A 27,639-nucleotide genomic window follows, 5' to 3' on the forward strand; every position below is an offset into this window, starting at 1 on the left:
GCTGGAGCAGGGGTTGCTCCCCTGCCTTGGCCTCGAGCACCACCTGGCAGCGAGGTGCCCCATCCCGAGGGACAGGGCCATGCAGGTGGGAATTGCCTGGATGCCCCACGTGCCCTGCAGGTGTGGCAGGGGCTGTGCTGCTCCTCCCGATGGATTTATGGCTGTGTGAGCAGGGCAGGGAGGGGCTGGCCCCACTGGAAAAGCTCTGTTGGGAAAGCCCAGCCAAGCGTGGCTGTGACAAAGGCACCAGAGTGGCCTGGGGGTGCTGCTGGGGCTGTGCCCTGCAGACCTCCCCCGGATGGGGCTCCCACAAGGATCCGGCTCTGTCTCTTTGGAGGGAGGCAGGGAGAGAAAAGCCCATTCAGAGCAGCCAGAGCCTCGCCCCGGTCCGAGCACAGATGGGGGAATAAAAATAAAACCCATCAATTGCTTCATTTTACAAATATTTCCTGCCCCTCACTTGCAAGGGCCTTGTTTGCGAGCTGGGACAGGAACAGGGTTTTGGGATGAGTTATTTTCCTCTCTTGCCGTGGCTGCTGCAGCCCCCAGAGGCACAGGGTGACCTGGCACACCCCTGTGAGGATGAGGACGTCACTCACAGCTCTGAGGGGACGGCCACTGCTCCGTGTCGGAGCTCAGCCCCTGGATCATGTTTCCAGGAGGATTTTATCAAGAGGAGAGCCCAGAGGGCCGCTCCAGTGGGCACTGGGAGGGCACAGCTCCCTCGAGGGAGCCAGGCTGGACATCCCCAGGGACCTGCCGTGGAAGAGGGGAGCTGGCTCCTCTTCCTTGGAGAGTTCAGGCCAGGCTGGACGGGGCTTGGAGCAGCCTGGGACAGGGGAGTGTCCCTGCCAGTGCAGGGGTGGGACAGGCTCAGCTTTCAGGTCTCTTCCAACCCAAACCATTCCCTGAGATTTTTTAATCCCCACTTCGATGGCTTTGAGGAACTGGAAGCAATGCTGAAGACGGAGGGCATTGATTGGATGAAGTCTCCCAAAAGCCAGACCCAGGATCAGGCATCCCTCCCTGACCACCCGCAGATCCATCACACACTCTTAGCCAGATCTCCTGGATCCAGAGAGACCCTAACCCCTGTTTGAAGGGTTTTTCTCTTCTGAAAGCCAAATCTGAGACCCCAAAAAGGAAAGAGGAATCCTGCCCTCCCCCCCTGGTTCCAGGCAGAGCCTGGGATGCTGTCTCCCCTTGGAAGGAGCATCTGGCTGTTTGGAGAAATGAGAGGCACCACTGTTTTCTTTTGACTAATTTGATGATGTTGCAGTGCTCCGAGTGATGAAGCAGAAGGGAAGTTGCTGAGACAGCCCTTTCAGAAATTTCTCCAAAGCTTTTCCAAAAAGAAATTAAAGGGGAAAAAAGAAAAAAAAATAAGCAAAAGGGAAGTTTGTCAGTTTGTCACTCGGCTCCTTTGAATTTCCTTGGCAGAAGGATCTCTCTGACTGCCCAGGCAGAGAGCAGAGGTAGCCCTGGCTGCTGCCACCCCAGCTGGGATGGATGAGGATGGCAGTGCCCACACCTCTGGCGACAGCTCTGGTGACACTGACAGCGTCACCCTGTGCTGTGACCAGGGACAGGCTTCCTCCTTCCAGTCCCTTCTCCTGGAAACCTGAGCCTGGGGCTGCGTGGGAAGCTCTCACCTCGGGAGAGAAATCCCTTCTTTCCTCATCCCCTGATCTTTCCTGGGGAAGGCTGCACTTGCAGCACTCCTCCTTGGTGCTTGGGGCTGGGATAAGCAGCTCTTGCCTCACCTTTCCTTTGCCCCAGGGAAAACCACATTCCAGAGGGCATGGCATCCTCAGAAATTGAAATTCCTGCGCTTCCTTCCCTGGGGCAGTTGGAAAATGCAGGCTGGAGGGTTCAGCAAGGTCTGGACAGAAGCAGAGGGAGAGGGAGGGTGCAGGAGAAAGGATTTGCAGGGGATGGAGCAGGAATTTGGAAGAGGGAATAACTCCAAAAGCTGGGATGCATTCCCTGGAGAGGCAGCAGGGACGGCGTGCCCAGGGTGGGAACTGCAGGGGGATCCAAGCAAGGGGCAAAGGGGAGAGGGGATGTGGGGCAGCACAGAAGGAAGAGCACAAAAGCCTCGGGAAGAACCTGTGGAACGATCTGGAGAAGATCCTGCGGCCCCAGAAATCAGGAATGTGCCCAGCGCTGGGATCAGGGACTAATGAGCCGAGCAAGCTGTGGCCTCAGGGAGTCTGTGAAATATGAGGCTGGAAAATGCCTTTGTGGAGGCACTGACACATAAAGACCCGGGAACAGATCCAAACAATCCCAAAGCCCCACCAGCACAGCTCGAAATTCAACCAGCACCGAGCTGCAGCCGCTGCTGCTGTCCCTGCCCAGCCACCCCCCAGGAGCACCCGCAGGATCCCGGCCTCTCCAGAGGGACAGCACAGCCCAGGGGTGCTGGGAACCAGCCCTGGATCTCCCGTGGGATCGTGTGGGGTTTGTCTGCTGGGATCACTCACGAGGAGAAGGGCTGGCCCATCCCACGGGCTGCAAGGACAGCACAGGGGGCTGAGCGGGCAAAGGGTGATCTGGGGACTGGTCTGATATATTTGAATGGAATATGGGATATATTTGGGGGGAATATGGGATATATTTGGGTGGAACCTGTGTTTTCCAGGCACCAAAAGCCTCTCTGGATCAGGGATGGAGCAGAGTGATGAGGAAGAAGCCCGGCCAAGGGTGAAGGGGAAGGATATTCCCTGCCAGAGCTCCCTGCATTCCTTTGCACAAGTGTGGCAATTCCAGGGAAGTTTCTCCTTTCCGATGTTTGAAAGTTTTGTGTCCAAGTGCAGAAGAATGAAGACAGATCAGAAATGCAAACTAAATGTTTTGAGCAACACAAAGAGATTTTGGCGGTCCTGAGGAAGGTGGGAGGAAGAGAACTTTCTCTGAACTGCAAAATCGTGGGGTTTGTTCCAAGGCAGGCTGGAGCCTGAATCCTTGAAAGCTTTCCTGAGCTGAATTCCTGCTCTGGGCACACTTCTCCCTCTCGGGGCTGCTGTTTGGACTGAAACTGCCATGTTTCCATCATGCTGCTCATGTCATGGAAGAGACCTGGGAAGGAAAATAAACCCAGTGGGGAGGGGGGGAAGAAGGAGGGAAGATGGGACCTGACAATATCCCCAGAGCTCTGAGGGAAAAACAGACCTGGGCTCGCTGGCAGGGAGTGAATCAAACTCTATTTTTGCTTCCTAGCCCACGGTGAGCCTGGTGGCAGAAATGCCAGCTCTCATCATACCTTGAGCCCCACGTCCGTGTCCCTTTTGTGACTTCCTGAGCCCAGGAGCAGCCGTGGCCACAGCCATGGACACGCACCAGGGCCACAGGGGGGGAGAGGGAGCAGGGAGAATTCCCTGCCAGCAAGGAGAATTCCCTGGGGGAATGCAGAGCACGGATGCTGGGGACAGAGAGGAACTGACTGTGTCCCCAAAGCAGACTTAGGATCAATCAATCAATCAATCAATCAATCACAGGATGGATTGGAAGGGACATTAAAGGACATCCATGGCAGGGACACCTCCCACTGTCCCAGGCTGCTCCAAGCCCTGTCCAGCCTGGCCTTGGGCACTGCCAGGGGTCCAGGGGCAGCCACAGCTGCTCTGGGCACCTGTGCCAGGGCCTGCCCACCCTCCCAGGGAACAATTCCTTCCCAATCTCCCATCCATCCCTGCCCTCTGGCAGTTTGAATCCATTGCCCTTTTCCTGTCCTTCTGTGCTCCTGTAAGAAGTCCCTCTCCATCTTTCTTGCAGGCTCCCTTCCAGTTTTCCTTGGAAGCAGCACTGGAGAGAGGAGCTGGAAGCCCAAAGCATCAGGTGTACTTTGAATTGTTTTTGCCAAAGCCCATCTTGAGCCAGGAGGTTTTGGCTCCCTGTGGACAAGCTCAGCCTTGTGCCACTCCTGCCTGCCCTGTCACAGCTCCGTGAGCTGGATCAGCTCCGACAGAGCGCCATGGGCTGGGAAGGTCAGCACCAAGCAAGGAGGAGACAGAACAGGATTGATCCCAACCCTGTCATCTCCAGCTGGATCAAAAGCCAAACAGACCAGACTGGAGGTGTCCGGCTCAACCTTGAGTGAGGTTTTGCACCCTCCTGGCTGTAGGAAGAGCTCAATTCCTGAGCTGTTCCTGCCTGGAGAAGTCACAGCCGATGCCCGGGAGCTGCATCCATCTGATGAGGCTCACTGGGGTTTTGTTGGCATTTCCTTGGCACGGACCAACACTCTCCCCAGATATCCACTCCCCATTATTCCCTGACCTCCCTGCCCTTCTCCTGCCGTCCCAGAAAACCGGGAGAGCAGGAGACCTTCAGGCTGCCCCGGCTGTGTGTGAGCCCGGGCCGAGGAGATGAATCACCCTCAGGAACGCCCTCTGCCACCACGGCAGCTCCTGGCGGCTGCTCCCTGCAGTAAATCTCTTTCCTCATCTCTGCTCCAGCCTGGGGCTTCTCCCTCACACCGAGTCCTTCCACAAGAGCCAGGCTGCAGCTTTTCATCAGGCAGGAGAATTTGTGGATTTTCATCCCCAAGGTACAGAGATTACAAAGATTTTTTTTTAAATTGGGATATTGAAAAGGAAAAAATATTTTGGTGAAGCCCCCACTTTGCTGTTTCAAGATCCCTCAATTCAAGTGAAATCAAAGTGAATACAAAGCATTTCTGTTTCATCTCTGAATAGAAGAGGCTCCACAAAGCAAAACCACATTTTTCATCCCTCCCCATAGCTGGAGCAGAATTCCCTCGGAGATCCTGCAGCCCGTGGGATGGGGACAGGGTTTGAGGGGTGAGGCTGCACCTCGTTCAATCCCAATGTTTGGGATTGTGTCGTCTGCCCTTTGCTGGGCTGTGACCCCCAGGTCCCAGAGGGGATTTTGAATCCCCCTGCACATTTTGTGTCTAATCATGACCCTTTCAGTGTCTCAGTTCTTAAACCAGGCTCTCCCAGCAAGGGCTGGATTAAAGCAGGCACAGTCCAGACAGGTTTTTGGAGAGTGTCCTGAGCTCAGGGGGTTAAATCACCTCCCACTGCACAGCAGATTTCCAAATTTCCCAAATCCCAACAATTGCTAACTGAACCAGACCCCGAGAGCCCCTGTGGTGCCTCTGTGGTGGGGAGGGGATGGCAGGAAGGACCCCAGACACCCGCACCCAGCCCAGCAGATATTTTTTTTCCCTCTGACTCAGTGTGAGCACCCTAACAAGCTTAGAGCACCGTGTCCTCCACGGGAAACAGGAATAAATTGGGAGAGCAGGAACGGCATGAAAACAACTGAAAATAAAACAAGGAAGGTGGAAAACACAGGGGGTGTGGGTGGGATTGGGATGGGATCTCAGCCTTGGCTGGGAGCCCACGGGGAGACCCCGCTGTGGCTCTCCCCTCTTGTTTCTGATAAAGAAAAATGAACACAATGTTTTCCTTTCCCCGAGAAGTGTCTACAGCAAGAGAACCTGAAATTACAGAGAACTTGGAATTACAGATCTTTGCGTGGCTGAGCCACAGACCTGCAGCTCCAGCAAACCCTCGGGGCTCTTTCCAGCCAGTCAATAAGCGAGGGCAGCCACAACCTGCTGCAGCACTTGACACTGCTAAAATGTGCTCGGGGACTTGGGGAGAAGCAACAGGAAAAGGCAACCTATCAGTGTTAATGAACGGTCGGGAGGAGAGGGAGCTGGCACCGAAAAGACCCAGCTACAAACAACAGCTTTGTAAAGCTGGCATGGCCCCGGGGAGCTGCTCCGGCTCCGGAGCGATGCGCTGCAGCTCCGGGAAACGCTGGGGAAAATCGGGAGCTGCCCCACTTCCCCCTCCTCAACAGGACGTGGGACAAGCATTGTCCTCGTCCCCACCCATGCACACAAGCCCTGAAATAGAGATGTGGCTCTAGCAGGAGCAGGGGCAGATCCACCCTGGCATTTCCACAAGGATCAGCCGTTCCCAGCTCTCGATAGGAAACATCTCCCTGTTCCACCAGGCTGGTCCCACTGCCCTGGCCCTGTCTTGGCTTCAGATGGAGCTGGACCAGGGCTCTGCTTCCCTCTCCCAAAAGGTTTGGAAGCTCATTTCTCCTGGGAAGCACCGTGCCCTGCTGGTGCGACCTTCCTGCCCCCTCTCCCACAGTTAAAGCAGATTTCAGAGAGCTCTAAAGCAGGACCACAAGGACCGGAATACCATGGACCTCATTTGGCAGGCAGGGAAACCGAGGCACAGGATTTTGCTTCAACTTAAAACAAGTGGAATTGAGAACATGGAGCAGAAGTTTATCCCAGCCCAGCCCATGATCCACCACATCACAGAGCTCAGCTTTCCACGAGACATTATTCCCGGTCTCCCCGATTTCCCATGTTTACATCTTCCTTCCACAACCTTCTCCCAGTTTTTCATCTTCCCCTCACCGACCACTTCCCCCTTTTCTGCATCCCTCCCTCTCCATCCCCACCCTGCTGCGCCAGGCAGCAGCCAGCTGTGCAGAGGCGCTCCTCCCCGACACCTCGGGGAGCCACAGCCAGCACGTTCCACCAAAAGTAAAAAATGTATTTAGGGACCTACCAGTCCACCTGGACTTCTATATCCCGTGTCTCTACCTTGGAGGGCGCATCTCCACCGCTGTCCTTACTGCTGCTCTTCAGCAGGTCCAGGACGGGCTCGATCTCTTTGAGCAGCTCGTTGTCTTCCACGCCGCCGTTGAGGCAGGAGTGACCGCCAGCCCCGTCCTTGCCCTTCCCGGCGTCCGGCCCTTTGCTGCCAGGAACGACGCCGTTAACCTGGACCACGGGCTCCACCTCCTTCCCCGTTTCCCTGCTCCACAGGGACCCCATGGCTGCCGGCAGCGGCTGCTCTTTGCTGGGAGCGCTCGGGTTGGACAAGTCAACGGCCTTGGGCGCCGGGCACAGGGGTCTGGTGACACGGACGGTCTTGGGCGTCCCGTCGCCCGTAAAGGTGGTCTCCAGGTGAGTGGTGAAGCCCTCGGGGCCGCGCAGGATGAGGACCACGTAGGTCTCGGAGGCGATGCTCCTCAGGATCTCCAGCGCCGTCTCATAGCTCATGTCCACCAGGGGCCTGCCATTGACGGCCAGAATGATGTCCCCAGCCTGGATGAGGCCACTCTGCTCGGCGGCCCCGCCCCGGATCAGGTCGGAGATGATGACGGGCGGTTTGCTGACGCGCTCCTTCACCAGGAAGCCGAGGCCGCCCACCTTGCGCTTGAAGAGCCTCACCGAGATGACGTTGGGCTGGATCTGCTGCACGCTGAACACATTCTCTTCCATGGCAGCCCCCTCCCGCAGCCCCCTCCCGCAGACCTCAGCACCCGCTGGGCGCTGGAGATTCGTGTCGGAGGCGCTGCCCAGCGCCGGGGTGGGAAGGGGCAACTCTGGCTTTGGAGGAGCCGGACTCACTGGAAAACTGCCCTGGGCGTCGGCTGCACAGGAGCTCTCTGCGGCATGCTCGGGGGCACGGCGCTCAGAGCAGGAGCAAACCGGAGTGTCAGCCCCGGGAAGGCAGGCTAGGAGCAGGGCTGGGCATCAAACCGGAGTGTCAGCCCCGGGAAGGCAGGCTAGGAGCAGGGCTGGGCATTCAAACCGGAGTGTCAGCCCCGGGAAGGCAGGCTAGGAGCAGGGCTGGACATCAAACTGGAGTGTCAGCCCCGGGAAGGCAGGCTAGGAGCAGGGCTGGGCATCGCGCGGAGCGGGAAACATTCCAGCTTCCAGTCAGCCGCTGGTCCCGCGGCGGGCACGGACGGGGAGGCAGCGCGCTCGCTTCACCGGCATCCCCGCCGACGGTGCGCGGGCTTCTTTATCTGCAAAGGAGGGGGAAAACCAACAAAGGAGGGAGATAAGCGAGGCAGGGCAGGCGCGAGTGCCTGCTCAGCGCGGGGCTGGGCGCGCCACAGGCGCCCCGTCCCCACAGATGTCACCCTCGCGGGCCGCGTTTGGGAGCCAGGCTGCAGCCTCGCAGCGCTCCGGGCTTTGTTTCCTCCACCTCCCCCTGCGAAAATCGGCACCATCTGTTCGGCGGGGGCCGCGGAGCGCGGGGGGAGCGGGAGCCCTGGCAGGGCCCGCCGGGCACGGGCAGTGCTGGGCAGCGGGGCCGGGCACCGCCCGCTCTGCCCGCCCCGCCAGGCCCACTCTCGGCCGGGGTTCCCGGGATCCCGGCCCCGGGTGTTTTCCGGAGCACCCAACATCCGATGGGTGAGACCGGACAGGGGACGAGCATCCCTGCCCGCAGCAAACCTGTTCCGTAGGTGCCGTCACTGCGAGGTGCCCTCAGGAGCAGCGGCCACGGGCACACGAGGGGATGGGAGAGGCCGCTCAGCTCCCCTTGCCCTGAGTTAGGAAAACACTTCCAAAGGCAGCTGCTGCTAAGGCTGGCTGCAGGGATCACCGCTCAGCTCCTCCCCTCCCCACATTCCCAGCCTGGCACGGGCAGAAGGAGGCGACGCTGGCACTCCCCGAGCCCGGCCCTGCCGTGCGGCTCCGAGCCGCTCCCGCACCAGCTGCTCCAGCAGGGAAACCACCGCGAGGGAACGCGCACGGAGCTCATCCTGCCCTCGGGGGAGCCCCCGCAGCTGGGCACGGCTGCCAACAGCCCTCGCAGGGCTCGGGGAGCCACATCCCACCGACTCCTGATGGCACCCTTGTTCTTACACGGCCACGCTTGGCTTCCGTCACTCCTGCTCCCAACGCGCCCCCCGCGCGTTTCTCAGATGCTCTGGAGAACGTTTCTCTCCACGACTGTGCCCTGACACTTTGCATCGAGCCAGCACCTTCTTTTCTTTTTTAAAAGCTGAGTTTTGGGCAGAGAACAGAGGGCACTTGTTCTGTTGAAGGCACTGACGCGGCAAGGAAAACAATCTTCTCTCTCCCCATGTTCAGGGCGGCATTTGCACCTTCAGCCCCGCTCTGCCGGGAGCTCCCAGACGGGACAAACGGGGATCTGAGGGGCAGGGCAGTGCCACCAGCGCCACTCGGGCACGTCAATCCCCGTGCGAGGAATGCTGCTGCCCCCAGGCTGGGCTTTTTAGCGGCGAATTAGGAATAGAACAATTGGAGAGCCAGAACCCAAACCGATGGGTTTGACCCCTGAGGCCCTTCCCCTGCAGTGACTCGGCCCTGCAGAGCAGCAGCAGCAGCTTGCAAAGGGTTAAATGCCACTGGGTCACATCCTCAAGGGCTAATTAACGCCCTAATTGCCAGGTTACTTCCTGCAAATGACCCTGGATTGGGAACCCGGGCTGGGCTGTGCCACCTGCCAGGGCTCGGGCAGCAGAGCGGGATGGGGAAGGTTCCAGTCTTGGGGCGGATGGAGGAAAGCAGGAATTCGCTTCTGCCAGACAGGTTCTGTGCCTTTCCTTCCCTCCATCCCTTCCCCAGCCCGACCCCGCTCTCAATGGGACCCCAGCCGAGTACTCCCCTCCTTCCCAGGCTCTTCGGGAATCGCAGGAGCAGCTCCCTTCTCCCTGCCAGACTCTGATTTTTCTGACCCCGCTCCCGCGGCCCCCGCACGGGGTGACCTGACCCCGACGCCCAGGCAGGGCACTGAGTCACACAGAACTCATCCCAAAACTCATCCCAGGGCCTCGGCTGGCGCCGCAGGGACAAGGGCGGCTTTGGGAGCGGGGGACAGCGGCTTCCAGCGAGGGTCAGCCCTGCTGTGGGCTCGGAGCAGCGCAGCGCTCACCCACTCCTCACGCTGTGCTCGCACCGCGCCCGTCTCGGAGGGCAAAGGCACCCCTGGCACGGGTCCCTGTCCCTGCCGGGCGTGCCCAGCCGCTCGCACGGGCAGATGTTGCACAGCTGGAGGGCGCCGCGGATGTCCTTGAGCCCCGCTCGACCTTACAGCGAGACTTGCTGAGCTCGCTGGAAAGAGCTGAGAAGCCGCGGTGTTTAATCCCTCACTCTTCTCCCACTGGGATAATTTCCAGCTATTTCCGTGGAAAAGCATTGTCGTTTGTTGTGTGTGCTCATCCCCAGCCTGCAATCCCGTGGAACACTGTCATTTCTGGGTGCTCACTGTTCCCTGTCCCCAAACCCACCGACACCTCAGCATTCCTTACTTACAAAAGTGATGAGAACAAAAAAAGTCTATTTTAGCTGATACCTCAACACCCATCCAGGGATTTTTCCTTTTTTTCTGCTGTTCCTCAGAATCAGGAAGGTCAGAAAAGAGCCAGAAAGGAGAGGGACAGCCAAGGAGAGGGAGGACAAGGCAGCCCCTCAGCCTCCTGCTCCTTTAGTGAATGGCTGGATAGGGATTTTCACAGAACCATGACATCATTTATGTTGGAAAATAATCTTAAAGATCTTTGAGTCTGATTATTTTCCAGCTAGAAAGCCTTGCACAAGCTCAGCCTGGAGAGAGGAGGGAGAGGGAGAAGTTCAAGGAGGCGGGAGACACCAGGAGTGCTCGGAAGGCTCCTCCAGGAGGACCAGGGCTCTCCTGTCCCTGCTCCTGTCCCAGCTCTGATTCCAGAGGGGACACGTCTCACATGGAACCTAAGGTTCAGCCCTGTGGGTGGCTGAGCTGTGCTGAGCTCTGTGAGCCCACAGATTCCCAATTTTCCCTCCCAGCACCATGAGGACTCTGATTTAGGGACCCCAGAGCCAGGCCAGACATGTAAAAGTTACTGGAGGTGTCAGGGCTAACTCCTTAAAACAGTGAGAGCAGAACGGGGTTTCACCAGGGTGGGAACATTTATTTCACCCCAAAAGAGAGGCAGGAGATGGCAAACCCATCAGCAAAGCTGGGCTCAGCTCCCTGTTGGGCCACCCTGCTGGAATGGACCTCCATGGATGGCGCCATCCCACTCCTGCCTCGGTTTCCCTGCTCCTCCCAAAGCATAAACCCAGCCAAGCTGCAGGAGAGCAACAAACCCCGCAGAGGGGCAGCACCCCAGGCAAGCCTTACCCTGACCCCAACACCAGTGCTGGGGAACCTCCCTCCTTTGGAGGCTTCCAGGGAAGAGCAGCAGAGCCGGCTCCCATCGGGCAGCGACTGAGGCGCTGGCTCAACAAACAAACACCCACCAGCAGCTCCTCGAGCTGCCAGATACATTCCAAGAACAAACTCCGGCGCAAACGTTAATGGGATGATTTGATTTCCAAGGCAAAGCGGAGGAGAAATCGATCTTGGGGGCTTTAACACAATCTCCTTACTCTGCCAGGCAGGAGCCGCCGGCCGCTCGTGCTGCCCTCGGCCTCACAAATCCATTTGGAGCCCTGTTCTCCTAGCGATAACGGCTCCTGGATCCCCGTGCCAGCTTTAAATGGGCACCATTGTCCTCTTTAATTAGCTTTCGTGGGATTTATGGCGCTCGAGGAAGAGCCCCGGCGCTGATGGATTTATGCCCGTTTAATTTTTACGACCCACGGAGCATCGGCGGATCGGATGAGGAGCGCTGGGATGCAACATATGCACAGCTCCTGTAAACAGCGTGGCTGTGCCTCTGAAAGTGGAGCCTCCCAGAGATTCCCCGGCAGGCAGCTCGCCTGTGCCAGAGTTCCACGCTCCATCCCTGCCCGGCGTCTCCTTGTCCACGGCCTCTTACTCCTGGGAATACTCAGACAATGTTCCTCTGATGCCCTAAGTTTTAGCTTTTATATTTTTCAGATCCTGTACTGCATTCGTGTGTAACTCTCAATTCTGTACACAATGACAGTTAGCTCTCTTCACATTTTGGTCAGACTGAACAATCCTTCCAGGCCTGGGAACCAAGGTCACCAACACAGCCTCAGGTCTGCAAAGTATAAACGAAAGTGAATGGGGTGGAGAAAACCAGGGGAATGTGACTCCATCACCTGAAGCTGTAATTGGACAATGAACCTCTGATATGCAGAGAGACCAAACTTATTTCTGTCTGAGAAACTCGTGCCCCTCACCCATCCTGGGTGTAGCCTCTGAGGTTTTGCACTGCCCAAATTTTGTCCTCTGAGGGCCTTTAATAAATACCTACTTAACCCTTTTAACTCTGTCTAGCCTCTGTTCTAGGCAGCCTCTCAATGCATCCCCTGCAGCTCACCTCACCTCAGCCTTCCCAAAATCCACCCAGGAAGGGCGAGGCCTTTTCCCTTCAAAGCCAAACGATGGCTCTGCCTCTCCCTTCCCATTCCCAGCACGTCTGGTTGGGAATCATTATTCCAGCTGGCCTGGCACCCTGCCTGTGCCCCCATGAACCTGATTTCCACCAGGAGCCCCTGGAATGAGGCACTTTGCCATCTGTACAAGGCCCTGGCGCCAGTGCCCGCTGACCTGAGCTGGACACCAGCAGGCTCTGGGAGCACCCTGCCAAAGGGATGGGATGCCAAGGGCTCCACCCTGGAGACCCCCTCACCTCCCTGTGGCTGTCTGCACCCAAACCATTCCTGTTCCTGCAGGAAGAGCAGTTAAGCAGATAAACCCTTTCATCTGATAGAAATAAATCCAAGGCCAGACTCTGAGAGGGTTCATCTGCCTCTAATCAGGGGTTGTTTCCCAGAAAACAAACCACAACTCTTTGCTCATGTTGGGATAAATCTGCCCCAAAGCCTCGGGACCTGCACATTTATCCAACTCCTGGCACTTGGTTTGGTGTCCATCCCCTCTCCAGGGAATGAAACAGTCAAGGAAAGCCTGGTCCTGCTGGCACAACAGCCACTGGAATGTCCAGGCTGTTAAAATGATCATTGTAGGTCCCTTCCAACATCAATATTCCATTTTTTCTGATCTGATCCCATCCCATCCAGACCAGCATCCTGCACACTCCTGATCATGGAACAACAGTGCTGGAGGAGGCAGAGCCACCCCAAAACTTTCCTGTGCTTTATTGGAGCCCCTCCCGCCCCTCCCATTCACCCCACCCGACACAACCCGAGCAGACCGTGTGAAATGCACTTTAGTGTTGCCAAGACAACTGTGTTGACAAAACCCCCCTTTTTCTTTGGCTGCCAGAACCCGGGGTTTGTTGTAATTTGGAGTTCAGGACTGAGCAGATTTCTGCACCACGCCTGCCATCCCTCTTTTGCTGTTTCCTACAACATTTTCCCCGTGCCTGCCGTGTGTGGCTCCAACAGAATTTAGACAAAAGCGTCAATTCTGCCGCTCACCCCATCTCAAACTGATGTTCTTATTAGGGCTTGGCCCATCTATAAAACCTCAATTCCACCACCATCAATTTTCTGAGAGGCTTGGAATTACACCAGTGACTCCAGCGTGACAAATTGGAGCAGTGTTAACACACCGCCACTTTGTCCTGGAAGACAAAATGGGTAGGGAGGAAATAAATGAGAAAATGCCACTTGATGGATGGTCTGGCAACCCAATCACAGCACGAGAGGGGAATTGGGGCTCCATTTAGGAAAAACAAAAGAAAAAGAGAATTTTAAAATCGCAGCAGGTTGGCTGGGGCTGTAATAGCTCCAGAGCTGCCAGCCAGCATCAATAAAGTCAGGGATGGAGCTCCCAGCCCTGGGTCCATCCAGGAATAAACTCCTGGTCCTTTTCAGCCACTCACGTCCCCTCCTTTGCTGCTGACACCCCAAAATCCTTCTTGTGCGCATTCAATTTTCCAGTAAATCCTGCTGGCACTGGTTTTCCAAGGACTGACTCATACCCCTGTTTAAAGCCCTCGGGAAAGGTCGGGCTCCTCGCAGCACAAGCCTCCAGCCAGATCCCAGTGAAATTCTGCCCCTGGGACAGCTCTGGGATCTCCTGGGCGTTGTCACCACCCCTGTCCAACACGGGAAGGTGCAGGATTAGGATTCCTCACATCCCCACGGATGAATCCGACACATGGAGCCGAGGCAGAGCTCTGGCCCTGTCTGCCTTGGCATCCTCAGGGACATGCCAGGGGAAAATCGAGGATGATTTGTTCCCCCGGGTTCCTGTCCATGCTCTGCATTAGCACTTGTTGCCATAGTACCACCAACAGCGGCAAACTTCTCCAGGGGCCTCCTGGGACCCATTCCTTGTCCTACAAGGGCTCTGACTCTAATTCCGGCAGGATTCAGGTGGGGAGATGATTTTCTGCCTCCTGGATTTGCTAAAGGTGCTGAGAGAGGCTGTTCCTTGCAAGCAGCGCCAGCCTCATCATCCTCACCCCTCCGGCACCCCTGAACGTGGATGTAGCACGAAACCCAGGAGTCTGTGTGGGAGAGGAATGGAAATGGACCCCAGCGATCCCAGGGGCTTTCCCCTTCCCTATGGGAGCTGAAGCTGCCCCAGCCCCTACCCTAAAACAGATTTTCCCCGTGCCAGAGGAGAGGATTTTGGCTCCCCAAGCCCCTGCTCCTCACTGCTGGCATTTGGGGCAGGCTGTCATGCCAGGGCCAGCTCAGTGATGCTCCATTTTGGGGAGGGAGGATAATCCCTGCTCGGAGAGCACCGAGCTCCCCGGCCTGTGAAAGGAGGAGCAGCCACACGTTCCCAGCACGTCTGGAGACATAAGCCTGAAACTCCGGAAAATGGGATTAAGACAAGCCTGCCCTAGAAGGGCACTGCTGGATCTCGTTAAGTGTTTTGGGATTGTCACGGAGGGGAGAAGCCATGGAAAGGGTTTCCTTGACATCACTGCCCCCGTTTTTGCAGGGGCACACACAGAACCTCCAGGTTTCCACTCTCCACACACAGAGCCACCCTCCTGGTGACATCTGGGCTTCCCACAGCCACATCCCGAGCCAGATCCCTCACGGAGTGACAGCCCAGGGCCCCTTATCACACACAGCCCATCAGGGCTCATTTGCAACGAGCATGATTTCTCCAGCCTCAGCCAGGCTGCGGCTCACAGGCCTCCTCGGGACACAATACATTTATTTTTGGAGGGATCAGATTGCATCTATAGATTTGATTTAACGCACAGATACGATCAGAGCAGTGGGAGTAGAACAAAGGCATCTGAGCTCGGCTCCGAGCCGCCTCTCCAACCCGGCCCTCGTTATCGGGGTTGGGTTTCTTTGGGGGAAAATTGATGGTATCAACAAGTATCAAACAATATCCTTGTTACTCGGGAAAGGTAAATGCTAATCTATGCGAGCTGAGCTCATGTGACTTATCAGTTACTAAAAATAGTTGTTTTCAGGCACTGATTTAGGGAATCTGGCAGATTTCCTAAGCCTTTGTACAGACACACCACTGAAATGGAAAAGACAAAATACACAAGCAGAGCAGGGAGGGGAGGAAAAAAATCTGACAGGGCCAAAATGGCCCTGAGGGCGAGGGAGGACCAAGCCCTCCCCACGAGCAGCCACACAACGTTAATTCCGAGCGAGGATTCCAAGGAGGATTCAGCCCAAACCCCTGTGCCTAAGATGGCCTCTCACTCACAGTTGTGGCGCTGGCAGGGGGAACGAACAGGATCCAGAGGAATTGTCCCTTTCCTGGGCTCCAGAGGGGGTGGGAGACTCCTCCCGGAGCGGGTCCCTGGGTAGGGAAATATCCCCTCCAACCCCCACGGCTGCGTGGGAAGAGACTCCGCGCCCGGAGTTTGTTTGCAAACATTTCAAACTGCAGAGTCTGTGCCTGAGTTTGTGGCATCTTTAAGGAAATATTCTGGGAAATACAAGCTGGGAGAAAAGAGAGGGAGGAGGGAATTGCTGATGCAAACCTAAATTCTTTAAATAAGGCTTCCCCACTGAGACCTTGAACAAAAAATGATAACCAACAAAAGGTGCAGGTAGAATTTCCTGGAAGAGCGATTTCCCCCCTGCTCCCAAAGCCTCCCTGCAGCTTCTGTGCGATCATCCCTGTAGATTCCCGTCTGCCAGAGCCGCCGGCACTTGGGAATGTGGGTGAGGAAGAGGAGCTGGTGTTTAAAGCAGCCAAGCCCCCCACTGCTGCAGCTGCCCCTGCGATCTCCCCCGTCTCCCGTGCCGACAGCCCCCGCTCCCCGGGAAGGAGGGAAGGAAGGAAGGAAGGAGACACTTCCCCTCCATCTCAGGGAGAGGCGGATCCGCTCCTCGGGAGCTCGGCAGGCCATTGTCAGCTCTCCTGCCAGAATTCCCTCCCGACAGTCACGACTTGGAAGCGTCGGGAGAAAATGTCTGCACCTGGGCTGAGGGTGCCCGGCGAGCCGAGCGGGACCAGAGCTGCGCGGGCACTGCGCACCCGCCCCGCCGCCAGGTGTGCCACACGTGCCTGCACAAAGAGCTCCTCTTCCCTCTGCTTCGCCAGCGAGAACCAAAAGCTTTCGGCTGCAAGCCCGGCCGAGGCGGCAGCAGGGCGAGCAGGGCTCGTCCCCTCCCATCCCTGCGGCAACAACTCCCGCCTGCATTCCCGGCTCACCCGGAGGGACCCGCGGGGTCCTGGGTGGGCAGGGGGGCAGAGGGAAGGGGAACAATCGGGCTGAAGCCTCGTTCTCCCTAAAGGACAGGAGCCAGCCGTCAACAGGACATCCCGAGGGCTGGAGCCGCCCTGGGGAGTCTCCTCCCCGCCCTGGGCTGAATGGGGGTCCTGCTTCCACCCCAGTGCCCGGGGGACGGCGAAGACACCCGGGGACAGCTGGGATGTCCTGGTCCCCCGAGGACAGGGCAAACAGCGAGGGCAGGACCTGGCGTGGGCCACTCCCCAGCCCAGCGCGGGGCTCGGTGGCATCTCTGCACTCCCAAGCTGTCCCCGTCGGGGTGCGGCAGCCCGGGAGTGCCGGCGCTCCGGCGGAGTTCAGCACCCGGGACAGCTCTGGCCGGGCGGGCTGCTCCGCTCATCCACCCGGGAGAGCGCCGCTGCCGCCGGGACAGGGCCCCCCGCATCACGAAACCTTCTCCCGGGAAACGGCATCCCCGGGGAAGCTGCCCCCTTGCCCTGCCCCCCTGCTAACCCCACTTCGGAGCACGGAGCTCCCGCTCCCGGCGCTCTCCGGACCGACCGCGCCCGGCCCCGCCCGGCCCGGCTCCCTTCTCTGCCGTCCCCGGGCACGGTGCCGCCCGTCCCGGGCTCGCTTCCCCCCTGCCACCCCCGTGCTCCGTCCGCCTGCCCGTGCCTGCCCTCCGCCGGCCCGGGCACGCCGTGTGCCCTGCCCGGGCAGCCCCCTCGCCCCTTCCCAACTTGCTGCTCCGAGCGGCGGGGGAGGAGGGCTCCGGCTCCCGCAGCCGCCTCAGCGGGGCCGCGGGGCGAGCCGGGCTCGGAGGCGCTGCAGGAACTTTGCGGGGTGCGGGGGGACGGGGGGGACACCCACAGCGTGTCCTGGGGGTGGGGGGCGAGTGGGAGCCGCGTCTCGGCGGGGCCACCGGACCAGCAAGGCGGCTTTCTCCGGGCACGTCCCACGCGTGTCCCCCGCTCCGCAGAGCGCGCTGCCCGCACTAGCGGAGCGGGGGTCCCGCCGCCGCCTCCCCTTCCCCCGGCCGCGGGCACGGCGCGGCAGCGCGACCCCGACACCCTGAGGCGGTGGTGGCGCTTGCGACGGGGCGCACGGTCCCGCAGCCCCTGCGAAGTTTCCCGGAGCAGCGGCGCCCGGTGCGGGGCCGGGGGCACCTACCGTGCGGCGGAGAGGAGCCGTGCCCGGCCCCGGCCCCGCGGCCGGCCCCGCATCCCTCCCGGCGGCTCGGCAGGGACGGAGCCCGGCGCGGCGCTGGGCTCGGCTGGGCTGGCAGGGGGGAGCCAGCGCTCGCTGCGCCCCTTTATCCCAGCATCACCGAAACGAATCCGCTTTGACGTCCAAGCCGGGTTTTTATGGGTGTGGAGCGAGCCGGTGCAGCCCTCATTAGGAGACACTCCGCTCTCCAAATCATACATCTTTTATATAACCTCATTTCCAGCCTGGCTTTTCTTCCCCCTCCCTCCCCGTGCCGGGGATCATCGCCCACCCCCCCAACTCCCCCACCAATTAAAGGGCTCAGAGACACCCCCCGGGCCCCACTTGTTGCTCGGAAGCTCCGCTTCACCCCCGCGGGTCTGACTCGGCCTGCCCCGGGCGAGCGGGGGGCTCTGCCTGCCCCGGGGGGCACCGGAGGGGCTGAGTTGTCCCCAGGTCCCTTCCCAGCCCTGCTGCAGCCCCCACATTCCCGTTCCCGGGCGGGTTACGCCGCAGGAAATTCCCCTCGTTCCCTGCCAGCAGGAAGCCCCCGGTGCCTGCTCGGTGCCAGGGCAGACGCCCCCGTTCCTTCGGGATCTTCCAGCGCTCCCAGCCCGGGTCCAGCGGTGCCGGGACAGCCCCGTGCCTCAGCTGCGGGGCTGCATGAGGGGCAGGGGACAAAGGCTCTCCTCACCCCCCTTCCCCTCCTGACTCTTCATCTGCCCCCAACACGGCCCAGAGCAGACCCAGGCTTGACATCGTTCTCCAGCCCTTGCGATTGTGCTCATTCCCATGGCAACAACAAACACACAATTACAGATATATAATATTATATAAACCCAGCGGGCTCCCGGGCACGGGTGTGGGGTTCACCCGCTCCCAGCCGGCTCCCAAGCCCAGGGGGAGGCTCCCACCGGGGCACAGAGAGGTGCCTGAGCCTGGTGGAGGTGCCCGGCCCGGGGATGCCCGGCAGCTCCGGTGCCCGCCCCACCGCCTCTCCAGAGGCAGGCGAGCAGCACAGGGCCCAGCAGGCGACTCAATTACAGAACTTGCCGCGGAGATGGGCGCGGAGCAGCCCCGCTCCTGCCCGGCACACCGGGAGCCGCGCAGAGCTGGAGAGCGGGAGAGGACGGGCAAATGCGGCAGCAGAAGCGGGGCTGCCTCCCCTGTCCCGCCCCTCCCCGCAGAGATGGGACTGTAACACTGTCCGGGGCTAAGGAAAACATGATCCTGCCGATTTAGAGCCAGCAGGACTCATCTAAGAGCGAGCTGCCCAAGGACATCTACCGGGGAGCGCTGCCCCGCGCGGGGAGGAGGGGGCACATCCCGGTGACAAAGGACTTGGTGACCAGGCACAGGCTGGCGATGGGCAGCGCAGCCCGGCCCGGGAAAAGTCTAAACCCTTCCCGTTCCAGGGCTCTGTGGGCTGGTGACGGCCAGGGGAGCTGCAGCAGTGCTCTTGGATAGGGGCAGACGCAGGCTCAGGCGGGGCTGGTGGCTGTGATGTCACCTGTTTGAGGGGACTCTGCACTGCCAGAGCCACCCCAGCAAGCCAGAGCCACCAGCGCCTCCTGCTCCTCCTGCCAGCCAGGCAGATCCACCAGGGGAAGCAAAGCTCTGACCCAGGGGAGCAGAGCTCCCGGTGCCACCAGGACACGGCTTTGGAAATCCAGCGCTCCCACCCAGCACCCTCGGTGGGATCCCAGCCCAAGGACCAACCCAGGAGCCCAGGAAAGGGAGCTCTGCTCGTCCTCGGGGCACAGCACACACGGGATCACACACAGAATGACAGAGTCACACACAGAATCAGGGAGTCACACAGAATCACACACAGAATCAATCACACACGGGATCACACACGGGATCACACACAGAATCAATCACACACAGAATCCCACACAGAATCCATCACACACAGAATGACAGAATCACACACAGAATGACAGAATCACACACAGAATCAGGGAATCACACACAGAATTAATCACACACGGGATCACACACAGAATCAATCCCACACAGAATCCATCACACACAGAATGACAGAATCACACACAGAATCAGGGAATCACACACAGAATTAATCACACACGGGATCACACACAGAATCAATCACACACAGAATCCCACACAGAATCCATCACACACAGAATGACAGAATCGCACACAGAATCAGGGAATCACACACAGAGAATCACACTCAGAATGACAGGGTCACACACGGAATCTCACCAGAATCACTCACACACAGAGCATCACACACAGAATCAGAGGGTCACACACAGAATCACACTCAGAATGACAGAATCACACACTGAATCTCACCAGAATCAGTCACACACACAATCACTGAATCACACAATCACCAGGCTGGAGGAGACCTTCAAGACCATCGAGTCCAACCCAGCCCCAACACCTCAACTGTTCCACGGCACCGAGTGCCACGTCCAGTCTTTTTTAAAACACATCTTCACAGGGAGCAGCACTTCCTTCCCCCACGGGAACCTGGGTGGGACAAGGCTCATTTTGGGATCAACTGGAGCTTTGCTGCTGCCCGGAAATCCTTGTGAGCCAGGAGCAAAGTGTCCCTGTGGGGAGGGAGCCGCTGGCCTGTGCGTGCCCTGTGCTCCCCCTGCGCCAGGGAGCAGCCCCAGGTAGCCTTTCCCTCCAGCGGGGAGCCGTGAGTCAGCCGGGGAGGGAAGGGAAGGGAAGGCTCGGGGGCTCATAAACAACTGAGGGGGCAGAGGCTGGGCTGTGCATGGAGAAGGTGGGGCGAGACCCTCCCCAGCACACCCGCGCCACTGAGCCCCTTCCCGACACCGCTCCTGGCGTGACAGCCAAGGGCTGCGCCTTCCTCCCTCCAGCAAAAAGCGCTGGGGACAGGATTTCTCCCCAGGGAACGTGTCCCTGTCATCCTGCCTCAGCCTCCCTGGGCGGCCCTGGAGAGCAGCCCCCGGCTCTGGAGGAGCCCCCAGCCCCAGCTCTGCCCCGCCAGCCTCGTCCATGGAAGTTGCCTCCCCCTTTCCCAGAGCTGGGAGCAAATCCCAGCGGTGCTGCCCGGGAAGTTATCCCCCCAAACTGCTCGGGAGAGGGCAGAGCCGCCTCCCTGCCCCTCACGGCGCTGCTGCCCGGTTGCCCTGCTCCTCTGGGAGCAGCTCCGCGCCGCTCGCTCCCGGCCATATGCTGCCAGAGGTCAGGGACAGAAACCGAACAGAAACCCAGCACCTAACGCCCAGATTTCCTTCCCAGCCCGCCGATCCCGCTGTTTCCCCGCTGCCGCTGCCCTTCTCCCTCACCCACCTCTCTGGGGAGCGCGCCGAGGGCCGGGCCCTCAGCCGGAGCTCGCTGGGATCCGCGGGGAACGCGCGGCTCGGGATGCTCGGCTCCCCTAAGGTCCTTTGGCTCGGCTCACACTCACAATCCCCGCGGCTCGGGGGTTCCACGCGGCTGGAAATGCGTGCGGGGGATTAGAGCCCGCGGGCTGGAGGAAGGGCTGAACATATTTATACTAAAGCTCCGGAGCCGCGGCGCGCACACCGCGCACCAGCTGAGAGCGGGGTCTGGCACCGCCGCGGCGGCGATTTGGGACAAATCCCAGGATTGTCTGCCCGTGCTCCAGTTTAGAGCGAGCGCCGATGCTGGGCTCTGCCTAGAGGTGGCAGTGAGCCTTCGCTCTTCCCTTCCGCTCTTCCCGAGCCCCCGGCACAGGCTGGGGAGTCCCGGGAGCTCTGGCGGGCTGGGGAAGGGGTGCTGTGACCACAGGCACAGGCGGGACCCTCCAGGACCGACCCCCGGCAGGTTTGGGGCATCCTTTGGCATCCCCCCCTCTGCTCCATAGAAACCAAAAGTGGGGGTTTGATCAAACCCCTCCAGCCTGGGAGTTCACGGCAGGGGCAGCTCGTTTTTAAAGCATCCCTGGGCCAGCTCCCAGCTCCTCCCTGCCCACGGCATTTTAGGGGAAAACTCTTTGTCCCCCGAACTTCCAGAGCTGTCACAGCCCTCAGCGACCAGGCAGAGCTGTGAAATATCCCAGCACAAACCCCAGTGTCCAACAAGACACCTGTAAACCCCACCAAAGCCACATTTATGACCCAAACCTCCCCGCCCCGGGGGTCAGAGCTGGAAAACGCTGCTGGAAAGGTTCCTTGGGAGCCGCTCTCCTCCTCCGGGGGCACGAGGTGGGTGAGGAAGGGTGACCTCTCTCTCTCACACGTGGGCACACACGCACGCAGCAAATCTAATAAAAAGATATTAGTCCGAGAGAATTTGGCTCCTGGCATTCAACTATCTCGAGCTTCATACAGACACCAAAGAAATGAGATTATGGGAGCACACAAACAAGGAATTCCAGGGGGATGAATTCATGTTTCATCGCTGTTGCAGGGGATGGAAGGACCTGTCTGTCTTCCCTTGCATCTCTTTTTTAATTCTGCTTCAAAATACGACCCCCCCCCTTCAAAAGTCACATTTCCTCCAGCCCCAAGCCCTGCCACCTTCCCATCAAAATCCAGATTGCTCTCATTATCATTTTAAGGACGCGTTCAAAGTTCAAGGACTTCTTGTAAATCCGGGGTGTAATTTAGATGAAAAAAACCCCCGCTTTGAAACCTCGCTTGGCAGCCTGAAAGGGGCTCGAGTCACTCGCGGGTTATTCAGATGCAAACCCTGTTTTGAAGCACAAGTGTCTGAGCTGAGCCATCCCCAGCAGCTGGAGGCTCGGGGGCAGATGCTTCGCGGCAGCAGCAGAGCTCCACGACTCCACTGGAATCAGCGGAATCGAGATCATTAAAGCCAGCTAAAACCAGCCAGTTCCCGGGATTTTGAGCCATCTGAGTCCCTATTTCCAGCCTGTTCCTTTCCAGTGGGATCAGCCCCCCCCCTCCCCACGTGGCACCTTTGAACCTTTAGATCAGTTCTTGGCGTAATTAGGAACCAGAAAAATCACTTTCGCGTCAACCTTAAGCAGTAAATGTCGAGATTTAAATTGTTGTGGTTTTTTTTCTCAGCGAAGTGACACATTTCTGAGGGCTGTAGGTTAAAGACTCTTTTGAAAAGCCCCAAATCCTTAATCTGAAGTGAAAAGTTATCGCTGGAGCACCTTGGGGTGGGTGGTGACAAAGACAGGAAAGGGCCCCGCGTCACCGGGGCCGCGGGGAAATAGGGCCGGGGAGGAGAGGCGAGGGCTGGGGCAGCCTGAGGAGCCTGATAAGGCAAATCCGCACGGCACTCACTGCGGAAAGCAGCACGGAGCAAACCCAAAAGCACACACACAGCTGCTGCCCAGCCCTTCGTTTCCACAGAGGAGCGAGGAGGAGAAAATAATGTGATAAAAATAATCCACAGCAAGCAGCAAAGCCCCTCGGTGCTGCCCTGCAGGGAGGAGGCTCCGATTCCCTGCACCCCCAGACCCACCTCAATAAACAGGGAATTCGGGGAACCCACAAGGAGGAGACAGCAGTGAGCCCCTGCTGAGGGCAGGGTTAGATGGGATTTGGGGAAGGAATTGTTCCCTGGGAGAGGGAGGAAGGGCTGGGATGGTATTCCCAAGGAAGCTGTGGCTGTCCCTGGATCCCTGGCAGTGCCCAAGGCCAGGCTGGACAGGGTTTGGAGCAGCCTGGGACAGTGGGAGGTGTCCCTGCCCGTGGGAATGAGATGAGATTTAAGGTCCTTTCCCACCCAAACCATTCCATGATTCCACATCCCAACCTCTTCCAGTCTGCACAGAGCAGCAAAGAGCAAGGGGAAGGCGACCATGTGGAAGGCAAGTCCCAGCTCCCAAATTAATCACAGCCCAGCAAAATAATATTTTTTTTAAAAAGCCTTGAGTGATGTTCACCTCAGCCCCGTTTGGCTGATTCCAAACAGCTGCCATGGATCTCTCCCAGCCCAACTCCCAAAAAAAGAGGGACAAACACGAACTCAAGAGACAGAGCTGTCAGATCTCCCCTCTTTTCCTCCACCAAATCCATCAAAAAGCCTCTGCTCAGCCTTCCCACCAACTGAGGAGAAGTTTGCAGATGCTGTGCCAGGAATTTGGATTTATCCCTGGCACGGCTTTAATGGGATATTGAAACTTCTGGAATTTGAAGGCATGGAACAGCTCCTTCTCAGCCCCCCAAACCACTTTGCTTTGAGCCAACAAACCCCAGCCTGGCAAGGAGAGCCGAGCACAGAGCCCCAAGCAGATTTGGATGTGCCAGGCCCTAAATAAAGTGGAAAACTGTTCAGCTTCCTCCAGACACAGCGCAGTGATTCACCTGGGAGAGGCTCCCACTGCCAAATCCCTGGGATTCCCTGGGAGCAGGACTGGTCCCAGGGACAGGTGGGAACTGGGGTTCAGCAGCTCAGCACTGGGAACCCCAACTCTGCATCTCTGGACCTCTTGGATCTCCAAGAAGGCTGATGGAGATTTTGCCTGGAGTCAAAAGCGCCCCTGGCCTCCTCTGATGAGAGCCCACAGGGGGATTCAGCCCAATTCCAGCTCCCTGGGTTTATTCAGGCATTTCAGGCACTCCTTTCCCTCAGCTCCCACACCCCTCCTGTTTCTGAGGTCTCCCAGTGAATTTGGCTGGATGAGGCAGAGGGATAAAGCCCAGCTGGATGCACCTTAGGAAAGGGAGGCCAAAGGGATCCCCAAGAAGAAAAACAACCCCCAAACCTTCCAGAGTTTTGGTGCTGCTGGAGAAGGGAAATTGTCCCTGTGTTTAAACTCTGCAGGATTTCCCCCTCTGGATACATCCAGAGGGTGCTGGCAACTCCACCAAGGGTTTTGGAATTGCTGCCCAGAAATCCCAGCTGATTTGGGGGGGGATTAAAAGATGTTTTCCTCCAGCCACAGATAAATCCTAGACAGGGAGAGGATTCCTGATCCCTGGAGGTGTCCAAGGCCAGGCTGGACAGGGACTGGAGCAGGCAGGGATGTGCAGGGTGGCTGGGATGGGATGAGCTTCAAGGTCCCTCCCATCCCAAACCATTCCATGATTCCATGCCCAGATCTCCCTGACCCCACCTGGATCCTGCCCAGTTTGCAGCGGGAGGAGGTGAAATCCTGGGATATCCTGTCTCTCCATGCCAGGAAAACACGGCAGGGGCCCCACCCGCTTTGAATTCCAGGCTTTCCTTGCACCTCAGCTTACCCTGGAATGGCTCTGGAAAAGCCTGGCCACGAGGATGGAGCCCCACAGGCCAGACAGACCCAGCCCCACAATTTTTTCTGCCCCAGTAGGGGATAATCAGGAACAGGAGGGAGGAGAGGGGCTCAGGATACCAAGGAGAGGTGGCATCCAAACTGCTGGGGTTTTATTTTATTATTATATTTTATTTTTAGCAATGTTATTTCCCCCTCCTCATCCCAGGGTGTTTTGCAGCAGGAGCAGCTGATGGGCTGGAAAAAGCTGGGAGCGGGGTGTGCCCATCCATGCAGCCCGAGGGAGGGATTGCAGGCTAAATGCAGAGTAAACAGGAAAAACAACCTCACAGAGAACCAGGCCACCCTGGACCTGCGAAGCACTGCCCCATGAAAGGCTGGGAAATGACCAATTTCCTCCCCAATTCCCATTTAAGGAGTGGGAAACAAACGCACAGAAAGGATCAGGGTCAGCCACCAGGTTTGCAGCACCTCTGAGGCCAAACTTCAAAGGAAAAATAAAAATATCCAAGCTTTTCTCTCTCTCTTTTTTTTTTTTCCCTCACCTGCCTGCTGGATGAGAGACAGAGCCCAGGGGTTTCACAGGACCACCAGGAATTTCTGGAGCAGGGAAAGGCTGGAAAACTCTCACCCCAATGGAGCAGCCACAGGCAGAGGGACCCAGCCTGGGCTCTGGCAAACCAAAGGCTTCTGTTTGCCAGTGAGACAGGAAAAATCAGAGTAGGAAAGACCAGGAAGAAAAGAAACAAACCCTGAACAGGACCAGGATCGAGCAAGAAAAGAGCAAAATACTGGATCTCCCCCTGCTCCCTGGGCTGCCTGCAGCATTCCCAGCCCCACTCTGCTCCACAGGGAGGCTTCTCATCCTGGGGTGGAAAGAGAAAAATTTGGGAAGTGTGGAGACACCTGAAGTCTGAAGAGGGAGGGAGGGAGGGAGGGAGGGAGGGAGGGAGGGAGGGAGGGAGGGAGGGAGGGAGGGAGGGAGGGAGGGAGGGAGGGAGGGAGGGAGGGAGGGAGGGAGGGAGGGAGGGAGGGAGGGAGGGAGGGAGGGAGGGAGGGAGGGAGGGAGGGATGTGGGAATGGCAGAGACTGGGACTGCACTGGGGCATTGCTGGGACCTGTACTGGGAGTGTGGGAGAGCTGCACCCAGCGGGATCCCAGCACAGGAGAGACCTGGAGCTGCTGGAGTCAGCCCAGAGGAGGCCACAGAGATGCTCCAAGGGCTGGAGCTCCTCTGCTCTGGAGCCAGGCTGGGAGAGCTGGGGGTGCTCACCTGGAGAGGAGAAGGCTCCAGGGAGAGCTCAGAGCCCCTGCCAGGGCCTAAAGGGGCTCCAGGAGAGCTGGAGAGGGACTGGGGACAAGGAAGGAGGGACAGGACACAGGGAATGGCTTCCCACTGCCAGAGGGCAGGGATGGATGGGATATTGGGCAGGAATTGTTCCCTGGGAGGGTGGGCAGGCCCTGGCACAGGGTGCCCAGAGCAGCTGTGGCTGCCCCTGGATCCCTGGCAGTGCCCAAGGCCAGGCTGGACAGGGCTGGGACAGTGGGAGGTGTCCCTGCCCATGGCAGGGGGTGGAATGAGATGGGATTTAAGGGCCTTGAGCTGACCCCAATCCCTGCCAGGAGCTGTCACCTGAACCCCGCAGTTTGCCCAGACCAGGGCTCCCATTCCCCTCTGCCCCAAAGGTGTCCCAGGGACGCACCAGGACAGGATTGGAGCTGCCCAGCCAGGGTGAGGATCACACATCAGGAAGCTGCTGACTCCCCCCGCTGCAGCCACGAGTGAGAACAGCCCCACTTGGGACACCTCTGGCTGTGATTCCCCTCTCCCACACAGAATTCCAGAGCCTCTTTTCCCCTCACAGCCCATCTCCCTGCTTCCCCTTCCCTCTCCAGCATCCTGCTGCTTCCCCAAGAAGTCTCTCCCGCCTTCTCCAGATTTTGGAGTGATAACACCACCCCAGAGGTGTTTTCCTTGTTCTCAGGCTCCCATCAACGCCCTGCAGGGAGGCCGGGGCAGCCGGGTGCAGGAATGAGCCACGAGAACCAGAGCTCTTCAAACCTCCCAGAGAGAGAGAGAGGAGTCTGAACCAGGCTCCCCCTCCTCTTTTTCCTTCTCTCTCTTTATTTTTCCTTCTCTCCCCCACCCCGCCTCTCCCCGACCTCTTATTCCCAGTGGCCAAGAACATTTAGTCTGGCCGGGAAAAGGAAATCTCATTACAGAATTACGGTTCATTTAGCAGGTCCCACTGGAAGCCCTGCAATAACCACTGCCTTCCTAACAGGATTAGCCAGCGTCTGAACCTCCCGCGCTCCCTGCAGGCACCTCCCTGCCCAGAGAGCCCCAAAACACCCCAGAAAACCCCAAACAGCCACGGAAAACCTGAGCCAGGTGGGGCAGGGAAGGGGGGATTGAGGGGGCTGAGGGTGGGGAATTGGTTGGTGTGAAGGTGGGCACTGCCAGCAGAGGTTTGAACAGGTTCCCCCCGGGTTGGTTATCCCAGAGTTACCCCAGAGTTATCCCGGAGTTACCCCAGAGCTATCCCAGAGTTATCCCAGAGTTATCCCAGAGTTATCCCAGGGTTATCCCAGAGTTATCCCAGAGCTATCCCAGAGTTATCCCAGAGTTATCCCAGAGCTATCCCAGAGCTATCCCAGAGCTATCCCAGAGTTATCCCAGGGTTATCCCAGAGTTATCCCAGAGCTATATCAGAGTTATCCCAGAGTTATCAAAGAGCTATCCCAGAGTTATCCCAGAGCTATCCCAGAGTTATCCCAGCTTCTCCAGTGTAAATCCCACTTTTCTTTGCTGTCTTGGCCCCTCCCAGCCCATCCATTCCCCCCCAGTGGTGGGAACTGGGGACATTAGTGCTGGAAACACCAGGGATCTCCCTGGATGGCACAAGTCCTGCTTGGTATTCCCTGCCTGCTGCTCCCAAACCAAATCCAGGTGCTCCTGGAAGCTGCTTGAGCTTCTCCTGGCATCAGTCCTGGAG

The 27,639-nt window shown here is 58.4% G+C and overlaps 1 protein-coding gene across 11 annotated transcripts in view; it reads right to left on the minus strand.

Moving 5' to 3' along the window:
- The window catches only part of NOS1 (nitric oxide synthase 1), an 81,913-nt gene that overhangs the window by 41,750 nt on the left and 12,524 nt on the right, over positions 1-27,639 (minus strand). For 8 of the 11 annotated variants that reach the window (XM_063415855.1, XM_063415860.1, XM_063415858.1 and 5 more), the window contains exon 2: positions 6,570-7,818. In XM_063415855.1, the coding sequence (XP_063271925.1) occupies positions 6,570-7,288 (719 nt within the window). In that variant the 5' untranslated portion in view covers positions 7,289-7,818. Of the gene's footprint in view, positions 1-6,569; positions 7,819-17,460; positions 17,631-20,796; positions 20,940-27,639 lie in introns of those variants that run through there. The other 3 variants (XM_063415856.1, XM_063415851.1, XM_063415861.1) reach the window with 3 other exon arrangements.

This window comes from Prinia subflava, chromosome 19 (genome assembly GCF_021018805.1).
Source record: "Prinia subflava isolate CZ2003 ecotype Zambia chromosome 19, Cam_Psub_1.2, whole genome shotgun sequence".
Taxonomy (NCBI): domain Eukaryota; kingdom Metazoa; phylum Chordata; class Aves; order Passeriformes; family Cisticolidae; genus Prinia; species Prinia subflava.